General features: G+C 42.2%; 1 protein-coding gene across 2 annotated transcripts in view; it reads left to right on the top strand.

The window, feature by feature from the left end:
• KCNH1 (potassium voltage-gated channel subfamily H member 1) overlaps positions 1-15,523 on the top strand; it is a 336,977-nt gene that overhangs the window by 16,018 nt on the left and 305,436 nt on the right. For both annotated transcript variants that reach the window (XM_032762968.1, XM_032762969.1), the window contains exons 2-3: positions 6,483-6,606; positions 6,858-6,964. In XM_032762968.1, the coding sequence (XP_032618859.1) occupies positions 6,483-6,606; positions 6,858-6,964 (231 nt within the window). The remainder of the gene's footprint in view (positions 1-6,482; positions 6,607-6,857; positions 6,965-15,523) is intronic.

Raw genomic sequence — 15,523 nt, forward strand, 5'->3', positions numbered from 1 at the left:
GAGAACACGGACAAAGAACAAAGAACACACACAAAAGCTTCCCTCCACCTAGATTTGAAAGTATCTTGTCTCCTGATTGGTCCCCCGGGTCAGGTGTTCCAGGTTCACTGTTTGTTAACCCTTTATAGGTGAAAGAGACATTAACCCTTAACTATCTGTTTATGACACCAATGTGAAGAAACAATGGTTTTTGTTCTTTTTTGGTCTCGCTCCTTTTGAAGTCAATGGCAAAACTCCTTTATTAACTTCATTGGTAGCAGTACAGACCTAGAGTTTGCAACATAACTTTTTTACTTCTCTAATAAGCTCATGTTATCCCAATATTTTGCCCAATTTGAGTACTGAAATTTTTCCTTGCTAATTATTACTAAGCTAAGAGCTTCTAATTTTTATAGTGTTTGGAAATGTATGACCTGATCTAGAAAGAAAAAAAGAATAAATTATAAGGATGCTAGATATGCATTTTAAAATTAATGTTCTGTATGCCCAAAACGTTCCACAGTAGTAATTCAACTCATCCATCAATCAATCTCTGTATTAAATCCTAGAACAAGATCATAAAACAAATCTTAATGAAACCTGTTTGCTAGAGAACTTTGTTAATGCATTTTTGTAATGCATACCATTAAGATTCTGCATAAAATTAGCTCTGGTCAAATGCTTTTAAAGCTCTTGGTGGCTGAAAATATCAATAAATCAAGTGGTTTATTTTAAATCGTCAGAAGACCTATATAACTAACCTACCCCCAAACAGGATCTTCCCTGGCTTTCTTTTTAGGACCAGAAAGCGAAAAACAAACAATTAAATGAAGTCCAACTGTTAAACATTATTATCTTTGTTCTCTTTAAAACAAAATTATATGGCTTTTGCAGATATGTATAGAGTGAAGTTTTAACATTAATTTTATTGACTGATAACTTTAAATTTTGGAAAGTTACTTCATTCTAGATGCCACATTTGCTTTAACATGCTTTCTTTTTTTAACTTTCAGTCTGGACATTATCTCATAGATAGACAGGTACAGAATGATGCTACATACAATATACACATGACAGCTTCCATGCATTCTGTCCATTTCAGCCATTACTTCTCCATTGTTCTGTACCAATTTCTGTTAATTTAGAAAGAGGAAAAATGGTTTGCAAAAGTGTTTCTTTAAATTTTTTTTGTAGACTTAATTTGATATTTGACTCTCTTTCTGAAGATACATAATCCTCAAAAGAGTGAGGGTTATCACTGTTGGTGGGATGCGTTGCAGTTTGCCTTTGACACTCTTCTGGTGATAGAGGTCTATTGTGAAATATTTATTATAGCAATGTAACATAACAAATGTTGGCATCGAACTATTAATCTCTGTGTGAACTGCTGGCTGAAAGTAGCTTTCATTTTTGTGCAATTGTTCAAACTGAGTCACTTGAAGTTGTTTTAGTTAGTGTCTCCTTTGTTTTTTTGTGGTAAGTATGATGAAATGCATCTTCTGCAATTCTTTTCAGTCTGTGCACCGTGCTCTATGTGCAAATAGTAGGCTTAGAATGCAGCATTGAAATGTATGTACTGCACTGAAGCTTTGCTCATGCCCTAGCAACTGTAGAGTTTTTAAAACCCTTTTTGTCTCAGTAAAGTATGTGTTTTAGTATGTGAACCTTAATATATACATACAAATGGCCATTTTTAGGTCTTTATAATACATCGTTTTGAACTGTAGAACCAGGCTATATCTGAAAATAGAGCCAGAATATTGAGGACTTACATTACAATGGCCACAGATTTCATTACTCAGCATGGAAGATTCATTTTAAAATGGCAAATCAGGTCACATAATGCGATGATTTTTAAATATCAACCCATTCCTACCCAAGAAATCAGCTCAATAGATACTGAGCCAAAATGTGCATCTGTGTGACTCCTTTGATTTCAGTGGAGTAGCATGGGTATGAGAACAGCTTGTTATCCCATTGGCTTTACTCTGCTACCTCAATACCTATATAGCAGTGTAAGTTGCTGTTTGCATTTGAACAGATTAATATTTTTTTGAGGGCCCAGTACTGCACTTCTTATTCAGACAAAAAAATTGTGATTAGTGGGTGTGTCCCCCTACTCTGCATCTGAAGTTTAGGCTCTAAGCTCCTTGTGCTCAAACAAATAGTTACATTAATCTTTTGTAAAGAATTCCAAGAATGTATTTCCTTACAAAGTTGTCTAGATGTTGGGCCTTATTCTTATCTCACATTGGTATTACACCAATATATCCCCATTGACCTTGATAGTTACTCCAGATTTACACCACTGAGAGCAAAAGTCTGCACAGTTCAGGGATAGCCCTGAATTAAAATGATCAAGTAAATAATTGCTCTGCGGGAATCGCTAATGCAAACTGTGAGTGTAAACTCTCTGATTGTAGAGGTTTTGAGAGAGATGTATTTACAAGGGAGTACTATAGTTCTATAACTACATTTGTTATCAAAAAAAGAAAACCAAACTACTATATTTAAAAAAAAATATTCAGGTTGTAAAGTCAAGTGTTCCACAAATTTGGAAGTACCAGAACTAAGATTGCCTGGGAAACCTAAACTTACTCCCCTTATGTTTGTGCTTTTGGATTGCCTGGGAAACCTAAACTTACTCCCCTTATGTTTGTGCTTTTTGGTGTAGTTAATTACATGATTGTTACATACTATTTTTTTCACATGACCCTTTGTTAATTTCAGCAAGGGAGGGGGTAGCATGTTACACCTATTTCAGTGATGTGAAAACACAAGAATGGACACACTGGGTCAGACCAGTTGTCTGTCTATCCCATATCCTGTCTTCTGATATTAGCTGGTGTCAGATGCTTCAGAGGAAATGAACAGAACAGGTCAATTTATTGAGTGATCCATTCCTTGTCATCCAGTCCCAGCTTCTGGCTGTCAAAGGTTTACAGACACTTAAAGCATGGGGTTGCATCCCTCACCATCTTGCCTAATAGCCATTGATGGACCTATCCTCCACGAACTTATCTCACTCTTTTTTTTTGAACCCAGTTATGCATTTGGCCTCCATAACATCCCAAACCATGTTGCACTCTGCCATTGGTTGTAACGTTCCTTAACTGCCCTGACCTCTATCTACTCCCTGCCAAGTCCTGACAGACCCCCAGAACGCCCACAATCCAGCTCCCCATCCCCTGACTGCCACCCCCCGAACCTCTGCCCCTTCCCTGTCCCCTGACTGCCCCTTATCCAACCCCCCCGGCCCTCTTACCATGCTGCTTACCCCTGCCTCACCCCTCCCCGGACCCTCAGTGCGCCGCATCTGGGAGTGGCCCTAGACAGCGCTGCAGTGGTCTGGCTCCACGGGACCTGAGCTCACAGCCCTGCTCCCTTACCACACGGCTCTGAGCAGGAGGAACTCAGGCCCTGCCCAGGCCATGCTGCTTTAGCTCTGTCCAGGGCCATTCTTGGATGTGGCGTGCTGAGGCCCCGGGGGATGGGGGAAGGCGGAGCTGTGGCCGGAGGTGGGGCTGGGACCAGAAGGAGCCTCCAACATTCTAGTGGGGGCCCCTGTGGGACCTGGGGCAAATTGCCCCACATGCTCCCCCCGGGCAACCCTGTGCATCCGGGCTAGGACTTCGTGTGTAATCTGTGTCTTCGTATGTCTAGTCATGTTTGGAAATGGTGCCACAAATCCTTATAATGGGGTAAATCTTGTCTCTGGGAGCAGCCCAAGTAACCAGTCTGGGAGATCTCCTTGGGTGGTGGTGAAGAAAGCCTCAAAGAGCTGCCCCTGGGCCACTACTATAGCCTCAGGCTTCAACAGCTCCTGTGAGTATTTTCACACCCTCTGTGAAGAGGCATGGCCTGTGTTTTTTGTCTAATCACGTCCTTCTTCTTGCCTATTCTTTTCCTGGCCTCCCATGCCCTCTGGGAAGTCCCTAAGGGGCTATAACATGTTGCATGGGGGTCTATGAGGAAGAGCGGACCCCAAATGGCCGCAAACCCACTCTGTGGCAGGTGGCATGCGGAGAGGAGGGCTGTACAGTGGAAAGCAAAATAATTCATATTTTTCTGTGACACTCCATTCTCTTCTATAAAGGTGAACCCACCTAGCCCACAGACTGTGGAAACAAGCAGGGTTTGGTGGGATGGAACCCCATCTCACAACTTAGTGGGCAGGATGCTGGTTAGCAGCTCTCCCCCTCTGCTGCCTGTGACATGCTTTCTGGCCACTGGATCCACATAGACAAATATCCAGGAGCCCTGTGAGTAGCCTGCTTTCAGCTCTCCTTCTGTATCCCCATATCTACAGCCAGTACACAGCTGACCACCTTGGTGCACATGAGGCTCCAAGGATCTCATTACATGGCAGCAAGGTCCACATCCTCATGATGGGGTACTCTGGGGTTTCTGTGGTGTGCAGGCTTTGTGTTGGCTCTTCACCAACAGACAGACTTCTCACTTTGTGAGCACTAATGGAGTGGGGCAATAGAGCTGGATAAGGAAAGGAAGGATCATCCAGTGGTTGTGGGGCTGACCTAAGACTTGGTAGACCTGGGTTCAATTCCCTGTTCCATCACTGACTTCCTGTGACCTTGGGCAAGTCACTTAGCTCCTCATCTGTAAAACAGGTATTGTGATTGTGAAGCACTCAGATATGCCCATCATGGGGGGCCCATAGAAGTACCTAAAATAGCTATAGATAAATTCAGGTCTCTAGTTCTAGAACTTGTTATCTGGAACCAGATTCTGCGCTCAGATGCTTGGGGGAAGCCACCCTATAAATTAATAGGAGCTCCTGTAGACAGCCTTGGGAGTAGAATTTCCTTTTTGGGATGAGGAGATGATAGTCAAACTAAAATGGATGGGCAAATTCATCAGAATCATTGAGGCTGGGAAGAATGTGACCTGACGTTCATATTTGCGTATTTTACTGCTGCTTTTTGTTTCCTGGTGCATTTTTTAAAAATGCATCCTGACAAGCTACAGTGCGGTGTTCATAGCTTAAAAAAATAGATCTCAAAAGTACATGATTCAGGCAAAAACAATAAGAAGAAACAACTTATCATAGTAAGGGGTAAAGTACATGTGTTGCTTCTGGAGCAAGCTCTTTTGACTAAGAAAAACCCTGGTATTTAAAATGGTTGTGAGAAACAAAGCAGTTAAGATGTCCTGCAGATATATTACCAGCACATTTCACTCTAAAGTGTGTATACAGATACTTCTCCTATTGCAAGTAGGATTGGGCAATGAAAGTAAATGGATAAAGACTCTTTTTTTTATTTAAACCAATTTTATGCTTGCCACACAATTTTGAAAAGGAAAAAATCCCTACCCCCTCCACAATTAATAGTTCAATTGTTTTTAGTCTTTCACTTTCAGGAATCATTGATGACTGTCATAAATGTTATCAGCCAGAGTGTGCTTTAAATACAAACATGGAGACTTAGATAACGCTTTTTGTTCTTTGTTTAAATTCACTTGGGTGTCTAGCCACCCTTCATAATGGTGGTGGGCCTGATTCTTCCCTGCCTGGCTCTTTGAGTCATCATTGATACCTGTGAGAAGTCAGTGCTAAAATGAGAGCAAATTAGATTCCTCTGCGTGAGTGAGCAGAGTGTCAGGTTTTGATCTCACTTTGTGCAGATGTGGCTGGCTGTGCAAGGTCCAAAGCAGTAAAGAATCCGGCTGTATGTACAATAGTCAATGTGCTAATTATGTAAATGATACAGCAGTTCTACAGAAGCAGTAGTAAGCATTAAGGCTTGAATCCTGCTCACTATATTCCTGCTGGGTGAAATTCACTCTGGCATGGATGGCCAGCAAAAGGCCCTTAAACAGGGCTGGATTTTCAATTAGGCACAGTAGGCACATGCCTAGGGGTGCCTGGTCTCTCTAAAACTGGGTGCAACACAAGGGTCACCTGTTGGGGGGATGGGGGAGAGCACTGAAGATGCTGTGCCTACAGGTGTAAAAGTGTAAATCTGACCCTGCCCTTAAGCACCATGTTCAGTCTGCTAGTGGGGCTCTGGGCCCTGTATGCTATGGAAGATGTTTGCATCAGTCCCAGATAGGTCAGAATCGACAACAGCAAAGGGTGAAGGTAATAGGAGGGGCTACTAAATCCAAATTCAGAGCACATGCCAGACAACTGTTGCACAGAGGTCTTGGCCACTTATCCAGTGGGTGGAGCTGGATTGGTGGATGGCGGGGGGATGGAGAGGGTAGGAGAGAGGGGAAAGAGGAGCAAAGTTGTAATCCATATGTTAGCCCTGGATTGGGGATGGGATTCACCTCCCCATAGCCTATATTTTACCTGCATAAAATCCAATCACTCCGGCTTTATGACAGTAAAGTGAATTTAATCTGCAAATAATCCTGTTGACTTCAGTAGGAATACACTATGTGAGTAAAGTGAGTGGGATTGGGCCCCAAACAAATAAATATATATAGAAATGCAGCCACAGAGCTATCTAACTGTCTAACCGATGTGTTCTTTCAAACAGATACTAATTTTGTCTTGGGTAATGCCCAGATAGTGGATTGGCCCATTGTATACAGCAATGATGGATTTTGCAAGCTATCAGGATATCACAGAGCAGAAGTTATGCAAAAAAGCAGCACCTGCAGGTATTTGAGTGCAGATTTACTTTCTATTAAATAACTTGTAGTGTTGTGTTGTCGCTTGAGAAAAAAAGTCTGTTTGTTCCATTTTTCTCTTTAATTTCCCTAGGATGCATCTGTCAGTTATGCTTTGCAGGTGAAATAATAGGACACCATCAAACAAGGGCACTTTTCATCTAGGCCTTCTTTCACGCAGTAAACAAACTGCTTTGTACGTCTCTCCAATATCTTACTTGAATTCCTTGGTTTGTTTGCAGTTTTATGTATGGGGAGCTGACAGACAAAGACACAATTGACAAGGTGCGACAAACGTTTGAGAACTACGAAATGAATTCCTTTGAAATCTTGATGTACAAAAAGAACAGTAAGTTGGGGGTTTTTTGGAGGGGGGTCAAAGTGTGGTGTGGGGTGGTGGTGGTGGTGGTGGTGGTGGTGGTGGTGCGTTCTTAATACCAGTGAAAGCTGCCAGTTTGCTAGCCTGGGAGACTGCAGTCTTATTAAATTAATGTTAATACCCGATCCTGCAGTCTGATCCATAAGGGCAAACCCTTTTGCCCATACAGAGTCTCAGCCAAGTCAAGGGTTTAGGGGTCTGCCCACATGCATCAGATTGCAGGATTGAGGCCTTCACTTGCTCGCACCTATAATATTACAACTACTTCAGCTTCCAGAACAATACTTCAGCGTGTCAACATTAGAATTCAATAAATAATACTACATGGACTATCCCCATGAAAACAAAACCCACCCACCCACCGTAACCTCTCTAAATACAAACCTATAGAGGCTCCAACTTGCAATCCACCAACCCAACTCTGTCCCAAATACCCACTTAAAAAGATTAGCTTTGTAGCTAGGTGTTAAACAAATTTGGGATCTGTCAGATCAGTGAGGGAATCTGTCCCTAGTGAAAGGTCCCTGACAAAGAGCCCTTCTAGCAGCTGCTTCCCATTTAAATCCAGGGAGCTCCCAGGCAAGAACATCCGCTGACTATAGCGTTTAATGAGGAGGCGATCACCGCTTTACACCAGCCTGTATTGTACTCATTCTGTGAGTAATGTAACCTTCCCTACTTTGTCTCGCCAATGCACTTCAGCTTTGACCTACAGGAACCAGCTCAATGGAAAAGGGTAATCCAGTCTCTTTGCATAGTTGGTTCTTGGTCTCTCTGCTGAAACTGCCAATTAGTGCCAGCTGTGGTGTAGCCATCTGAGAGACTCAATCACTTCACATAAGCCACTGAAGGGTAATAAACAGGGTCCTACCAAATTCACAGTCCATTTTGGTCAATTTCATGGTCATAGGATTTTAAAAATCCTAAATGTCATGATTTCGGCTATTTAAATCTGAAATTTCATGGTGTTGTAATTGTAGGGGTCCTGACCCAAAAAGGAGGTAGGGGTGTGGGGAGGGAGGGGAAGTCGCAAGGTAATTGTGTGTGTGTGTGTGTGTGCGTGTGTGTGTGTGTGTGTGTGTGTGTGTGTGTGAGGGTTGCAGTACTACTACCTTTACTTCCGGTGGTGGCGAAGCTTTCAGAGATGGGCAGCCAGAGCGCGGCTGCTGGCTAGGAGCCCAGCTCTGAAGGCAGAGCTGCCACAGTAGCAGCGCAGAAGTAAGGATGGCATGGTATGGTATAGCCACCCTTACTTCTGCACTGCTGTCTGCAGAGCTGGGCCCCGGTCAGCGGCCGCCACTCTCCAGCCGCCCAGCTCTGAAGGCAGCAACCCACCAGCAGCAGTGAAGAAGTAGGATGTCAATACCATACCATGCCACTTTACTTCTGTGCTGCTGCCTTCAGAGCTGGGGGGCTGGAGAGTGGTAGCTGCTGACCGAGGCCCAGCTCTGCAGACAACCCTTTCTCCCCTGCACCCGCAGCCTCCATTTGTGATCACATAATAGTCTTGTGTAAATACAGCAGTTACTTATTTGGAAAGTTAGTATTGGGTAAATATTGAAGCAGAGCTGATCAAGCAATGGTGACTATTGCACGAAAAATGTGGAAACTTTGAAATTAACTTTGATTCAGCAGGTTTTGGAAAGGACAGTTTTTCCCCTGAAACTTTTCACAACAAAGTTTTGGCTATGAATGCTTTTTTAAAAAAAATAAATTATATTCCTCCCATTTTCTACCTTTTTTTAAACCTGTTTTTGCTCTTTTTGTTGCCTTTTTCCCCTCGTAGCCACTGAAATAGGGAGGACAGAATAATTAAATCTATTTTTGTTACTAAATAAACAGAATATTTTGGAAAAAATTGAAAATTTGTTTTAGAAAAAGGCCATTAAACATTTTTGTTTGAAAAGCATAGACTAGCTCCACAGTTAATGAATGTATTCTTAGCTCCTTTTAAATGTAACTTACCAGCTGGAAACAAGGAATACAAAGGAAAATTTTCAGATGTATCGTATGTAGGTATTGGGGACTAATCAGCATGTTGCCGTGCATTTCATATATGATGGCTTTGCGAATGGAAATCCCATCTCTGCTCACATTCCAGTTTTGGGAGATTTATGTCCTGATCCTAAACCACTGATTTTTTTAAATGGAAGCAGGAACAGGTGTACAGTCAATAGATGGAAGTCCTTTAATAATGTAATCTGGGTTGGCATAGACTGCTGACACCACAGTCTCGAAAGCAATGACCTGATGTCAATATTTATTTGGCAGCACTAAAAAAAAAAAAAAAAAAAGTGGTCACTGTAGGCAAGTTCTTACCATCGCAGTGCTAGTACAGAATGGTTGTGAGCCTACGCTGGTTCACAATACTGACGTAGCCTCTAGCATTCTATGATGTATACTAAAGACAGTGAGTCTGTATTCTGCCTTCATGTTAGCGTGTGTTGGTACTTTTTCTCTAAATACATATGAAGGAGCACTACTCTTCACTGAACTTTAAGGTTTGGAGAAGATTTCATAGCACTGTATGCTGGGGTCTTAATTTTGCAGCATATATATGTGGAAACATATACAGGTTATTTAAGATAGTGTTTTATAGAACAGTAACTGCAGAAAGTCTACTTATGAAGTGCAAGCAGTTAAAATTTCGGGTACAGAGAGACCAAATTTTCCTCACAGTTATGCTGGTGAAACCCAGTGGAGGGGCACGGTGGATTTGAGGGGAGAAGTTGGCCCACCGAAGGTAATTTGTAAACCTAAGTCTCCCACAGCCAACACACAGGTTTACAGTAACTTCAGGAAAAAGCTTGAACAGTTTAATGCCATTATTTTATTAGAGCTGGATTTGCAGTGGTGTCAATGTTCTGAATGTTTAAGGAAAATTAAAGCAATGATGTGGCTGCGTTGATGTCAAGGGTGCTGTGCAGATTTACAGCAGCTGAGTATCTGGCCCAATATATTTTCTTCTGAATAATACCATTAGATTAACACTCAAATGGCTTTAAAAGCCTAATTTACTCTTCACTCTTTGAAGTGTGTGTTTTGCTTTTTACCTTTCTCTGTGTGAAAATGAAAATGGGTGAGTACATTTCATTTGTGACTTGTAGTCAGTTTCATTTCCCGGTTCCCTCACCTTAACACAACAGCTCTAGGATTTGGGTTATGAACAATGCAGGGGCAGGTTCATCTTTTATTCCATTGCTTCCCTTGCAGCTGAAACAACTATTTATTAGGTTTGTAAGACTGTAACTTTCCATGCCTAAGTTTGTGTCCAAATTTGAACAGCTAGAAAGGCATTTTGTATAGTAAATGGATACTATCCAGTATGTGGTGGTGCCGCCTCAAAGGAAGATTGCTGTAGTGGTAAAGACTGGCCTAGATGCTTAGAAGCAAAGTCATAAGAGTTCCAGGATTAAACACACCAAGCAAAATATACTATTTAGTAGTTTTACTGGAGTTTAATGAGGAAGATTCCCTTTTGCTAACAGAAACCTTCAGATTGCATAGCTTTTCTTCAGATGCATATGGAGCCTTCTGTTGTGGTTTTTTTTTTTTTTTTTGGCCTAGGAAGGGATTTTACTGTAATCACTCACACCCATAAGCAGATACAGACGTTATCCTGGTGTGCAGGTCTGAGCAAGGACCTTTGTGCCACTTACAGACCACGCTGAAGCATTGTGTGAGGTGCGATGGGCTGCAGCTATAGAGGGGAGTCTCCTCCTAAAGGGGTTTCTGTGTCGGCTCTAGGTAGGCCAGGGAAGGGGTAGGCCAAGGGATGGGCCACAAGGTCTATGATTAGGAAGTTGGGTATTCTCTCAAGTGGTTCAGAGGAGCTGTGACTGATATTCCAGAACATATGCTGAAGTAGTGGCTATTGTGTTGGGGGATGGATTTCACCTTCCTGGATGCTGTGCTTTTCCTTTGCGTACAACCTGATGCCTGGCTGTGTGTGGGTAGAGTGAATTTAACCAATAATGCTATCTGCTTAGTAAATTTAATGAAATTATTTTTCCCATTGTACATCTCTCAATGCACAAGAAGGCACTCAGGTAGTACACAGAACAGTATATAAACCCAAAAGAGTGACTTGGGGCCAGACTGTGCACATGCATATAAATAAATATAGTGCTTTCCATAGGGTGAAATCCCTCCCCCACCTCTCCAATTTCTACAGGGTTAAAATCATTGAAATGGGGATGGGGCTTGTGTTTGCCCTCTGCACCAGGTGAATTTTGCCCTGTTGACTTAAGCAGAACCACAGGTAGCAAGGTGCAGTAGGCCTGTAGTGTTTGCAGTATAGACCACGTAGTGATTTATGAACTGGTCCAAACCATTGTGTGAGAGCAGAGGGTGGAGAAACTGAAGGAAGGGTCACAGTAGGTCACATTCTCAGCTGCTGTAAATTGGCATAGCTGAGGATTATCTAGCTGTGATTCTAACCAAATGTCTTGTTAAATCATAAACCCACTGCCTTTCATCCCTGTAAAATACATACGCCTAACTTCAGTTTGTCTCAGGAAGGCCAAACTAATATGGCTATGTCACCAGGCGACATCCTGCTCCTGTCTGATTTGTCTACACAGACTTTGAGGCCTTTAGTTGTTAAACTGTGCTGGGGTGTTTTGTTTACACTTGCTGTTCCGCTACCTTACCAATTCATACATCATGTTATTTAGTTTCAGTCTCTCCGCGGAAGAGATGTCTCTACTCAGAAATCTCTCCTTCCTGCCTCTCTCTCCTCACCTCCTCCCCTTCCTTTCTATCCTGCCTTATACTTCCTGTGTTAACAGACCATTTCTCTTGGTAGTCCTCCTCCAACCCTTCTAATCCATTAATTTGGCCCTGCCAGGTCCACACTGGGGAAAATTAATTGGTGTTTAAGTGACCAGAGTGCTGGCTCAGCTGTTGGTTCCCAGCCTTCTGTCACAGGCTAGGACTCATAAAACTGATAAACCAAGTTCCCATTGACCATGGCAACTTTACGTCGACAACGTGTTTGCAAGAAGTAGCTGCCATCAAACAATTTCTCTGACGTATTCACTGCAGAGCCACTTTCCGATAACTTCACTCATTTCTTTTATCCGAAACAAAAGCAAGGGAAATCTTGAGATGTGCTATAAGGGATTGGAAGGCAGGTACATCAGAGCTTCATATAACATAAATCACATCAAATTGCTGTAGTACTCAGAGCTGGCAATAGGCATAAGCAGACTAAACAATTGCTTAGGACCCTGATCTGCTCAAGAGGATGGGGGGCTATTAATTATTAGTATGTGTTGTGTGTGGGGCAGCCCCCCCAAATATTCCTATATAGGGCCCCCAATCTATTGACACCAGCCCTGGCAGTAGTGGAGCATGTTCCAAATCAATCTTTGGAATCCTTCAGGATTCTAGCATGCTAGAGTAACTTCTGTGTCCAGAGACTTGACCTTTAGCAACCTGAAATTGTTTTTCTTTATCTTACCATGTAAAGATCTGACCTATTGACCCATTTACTAGTGTAAAGTGGCACCTAGTGCAGAAAATATGAAGGCAGTGCTTTTAAAGCACTGGAAATGGCACCATAAAGTCTATCAATATAACCACACTGTGCTGAGTGCTTGTAGGCACTAAGCTGGTTGGTTCTCATTCAGTGCGCTCTGCCTATTAAGGGGTAAAATCTATGGTAAGGCTTGAGCATTTACCTTACTTTACATAGTCAAATGTCAGATACTTCTCTCTATTCATAGTTAAAACTTGTATTGAAAATGCCATTAGCCCCCTAACTGATCACACATGGTTAAATTGTTTGTGTGTTTAATTAATGTTGGGCAAAATACATGGCCTCTGCTAGGTTGAGAAACAATGTAAAAATGATAGAGCATTAGTGAAATATTGAGGGGGAGAATGTCAAAGTCCACTATACGTCTTATGTAACTGAAATTCAGCTGTCTGCTTCACTGCATGCAGTAATTGATAAAGATATTGCATGTGGTTCTAACCTTTCCAGCACCAGAGTGTTCGGTAGCTTTTCCATACCTCCTTGTCTGAGTGTGTGACTGGAACTTTTTGTGAGTGCTGTTTTTCACCAAAGTTACCAATTCTGTAACACCATCTTTGCCATCGAACATGATTTCCATTGTGTTTATAAACTAATCTTGTTTTACTCTGTCAAAAGATAAATATCACCTAGTGTGATTTTTTTTTTAAATTAGGCGTTTTACAGCTAACACAGTATTTTACACCTATTTAGCACAATTCATTGAAGGATGTCAGACTGCACATTGAAACATAAATTAATCCTCATGGTACCCAGGGAGGTAGATACTTAGGACTGGTCTACACTACAGAGTTAGGTCGATAGATGCTGCCTTGTCGACCTGTTAATGTATGTGTCTATGCTACCAGGTCCTTCATGCCGACCTAGGTTGCCTTTAGTGTCTTCTACTGTCAAATGAGCGCCACCAGGCAGAGAAACTAAGTGATGTGGCTACAGCACTGTAGGCAGTATGAGAAGCAACAACAGAACTTAGAGGCTACTGCCTCACTTCTGCAGAACATTAGCATCCAGAGGATCCAGTCAAGAGCAGGCCTCATTGTGCTAACCACAGTACCTAGCCAGAGTAAGGTAGTCTTGCCCTACAGATATTGCAATCCAAATAGACAAGACAGGAAAAAAAAGTAGGGGAAAGGAAGCGTTGTTCCCATTTTTACATTTGGAGAATGAGGATGCAAAAAGATGAAGTGACTTGTCCAGGCCAGTGCTGGGAACTGACCTAGCTGTCTTGAGACATAGATCAGTGTCTTATCCACAATACCATCCTGTCTCTGTGTCCTATAGTCCGATCACTAGACACCAACTCCCTTAGTGCTGGATTAGACAGGTAGCAATATTAAACATCAGGCAGCATGATCCCAAGAGCCATTGCAGTTATTGTGTAATAGTTTTTCACTCCCCTCCGCCGCTGCTCAGAATGCTTCCTTACAAATTTGAAAATCACATTCCTTTCCCTCACAAAATTGGTTCTATTCCATTAAGCAGGCACTGGATTCCTTCACTGTTGATTGTAATATAACAGAAGTCAATCTGGGTCAGGAGGGTTTACTTCATTGTTTGTGCACTGGCATCATCATTGATCTTCACCAGGAAGAGAGTTTGCCAAGACTAAAAACAAAACATAAATGAAAGTGGTTGTATTGTTGGAGATGCTGCTAAACAGTCTTTGCCTCCATACACAGCCATACATCAGCCCAGAGGGGTGCATGAGGAGAGGTGTAAACTGTGGACCGGATTTGAAAATAATGCTGCATTAAAAGAGGCATTTCTGAGCCAATAGTGACTGTCTGGATGAGCAGACACGTCAGCTTTGACGCTGATAGTGTGGTGTCTCCCTGTTTAGAGGCTGAAATCCTAGTTTCCGGCTTGATTTATTACTGGTTTACTCTCAGAGCTTTCATGTTTAATATTAAAATAAACTGTTTAATGTTTTTAAAAAGTAAAATTCTTTTGATAATTAAGTCAGGCTGCAGAAAAGAACTCGGTACAGCCACAAGCTCACCCAAACCTTTTCATGTATTCCTACAGCTTAGATCTCAGACCTGCTATCAATAATCTCTGAGCAGCATTATGGGTAACCACATGCAAATGAACACACCCTACTTTATTATAGAAATTCCTCTACCCAGTACCTGTCTCCTAACCCCAGAGACATTTAAAATGAGACTGGACAAAGCACTAGGAATATAGTATTGGGAACATCTGTGCATTACCTCCAGGGACGGACTGAATCAGTTAATAGGATTTTTCCATTCAATAATCTTTGCTGTTACTATTTACATATAGTTCCAGAAATGGAGTAGGGTTTACCCAGACCAGCTCTGCAACTATGAGCATGTTGTGCCATGGGAAGTCCCATGACTGCTCCAAAGGATACCTAAATAATGGCAGTTACTAAAAACACCTCCTTGTTGTTTGGTTGTTTCTGCTATTGCTGGCCTAGATGCAGAGAGCTAGAAACTCTACCTGGCTCTCAGTAGAACCTTCAGTAAGAAACTGGCGCGTAATGTGGTGAGGTAGGTCCTGAAGAGGAAATAGCTGATCAAAGCAGGTTATGTGGGAATGCTACAGGCTGCGTTTGCTTCCTGTTCACTGCCAAATCCAGTTCAAAATTATGGTACTGATCCATAAAGCCCTTAGAAAGAGCTCACACTGTCTGAAAGATTCTTCTTCTGAGACCAGCCACAGCAGTTATTATTGAAAGAAAACACACATGAAATGGAAACCCTATGCCACCAGCACTCCCAGCTACCTCCGTGACATCACTGATTTCTTGAGGAAACAACAATGCATTGGTGACCTTCCAGAAAACACCATCCTAGCCACCATGGATGTAGAGGCTCTCTACACAAACATCCCACACACAGATGGAATACAAGCTGTCAGAAACAGTATCCCTGATGATGCCACAGCACAACTGGCTGCTGAGCTCTCCGCCTTTATTCTCACACACAACTATTTCAAATTTGATGACAATATATATCTCCAGATCA

The sequence above is a fragment of the Chelonoidis abingdonii genome, chromosome 3, assembly GCF_003597395.2.
Source record: "Chelonoidis abingdonii isolate Lonesome George chromosome 3, CheloAbing_2.0, whole genome shotgun sequence".
Classification (NCBI taxonomy): domain Eukaryota; kingdom Metazoa; phylum Chordata; order Testudines; family Testudinidae; genus Chelonoidis; species Chelonoidis abingdonii.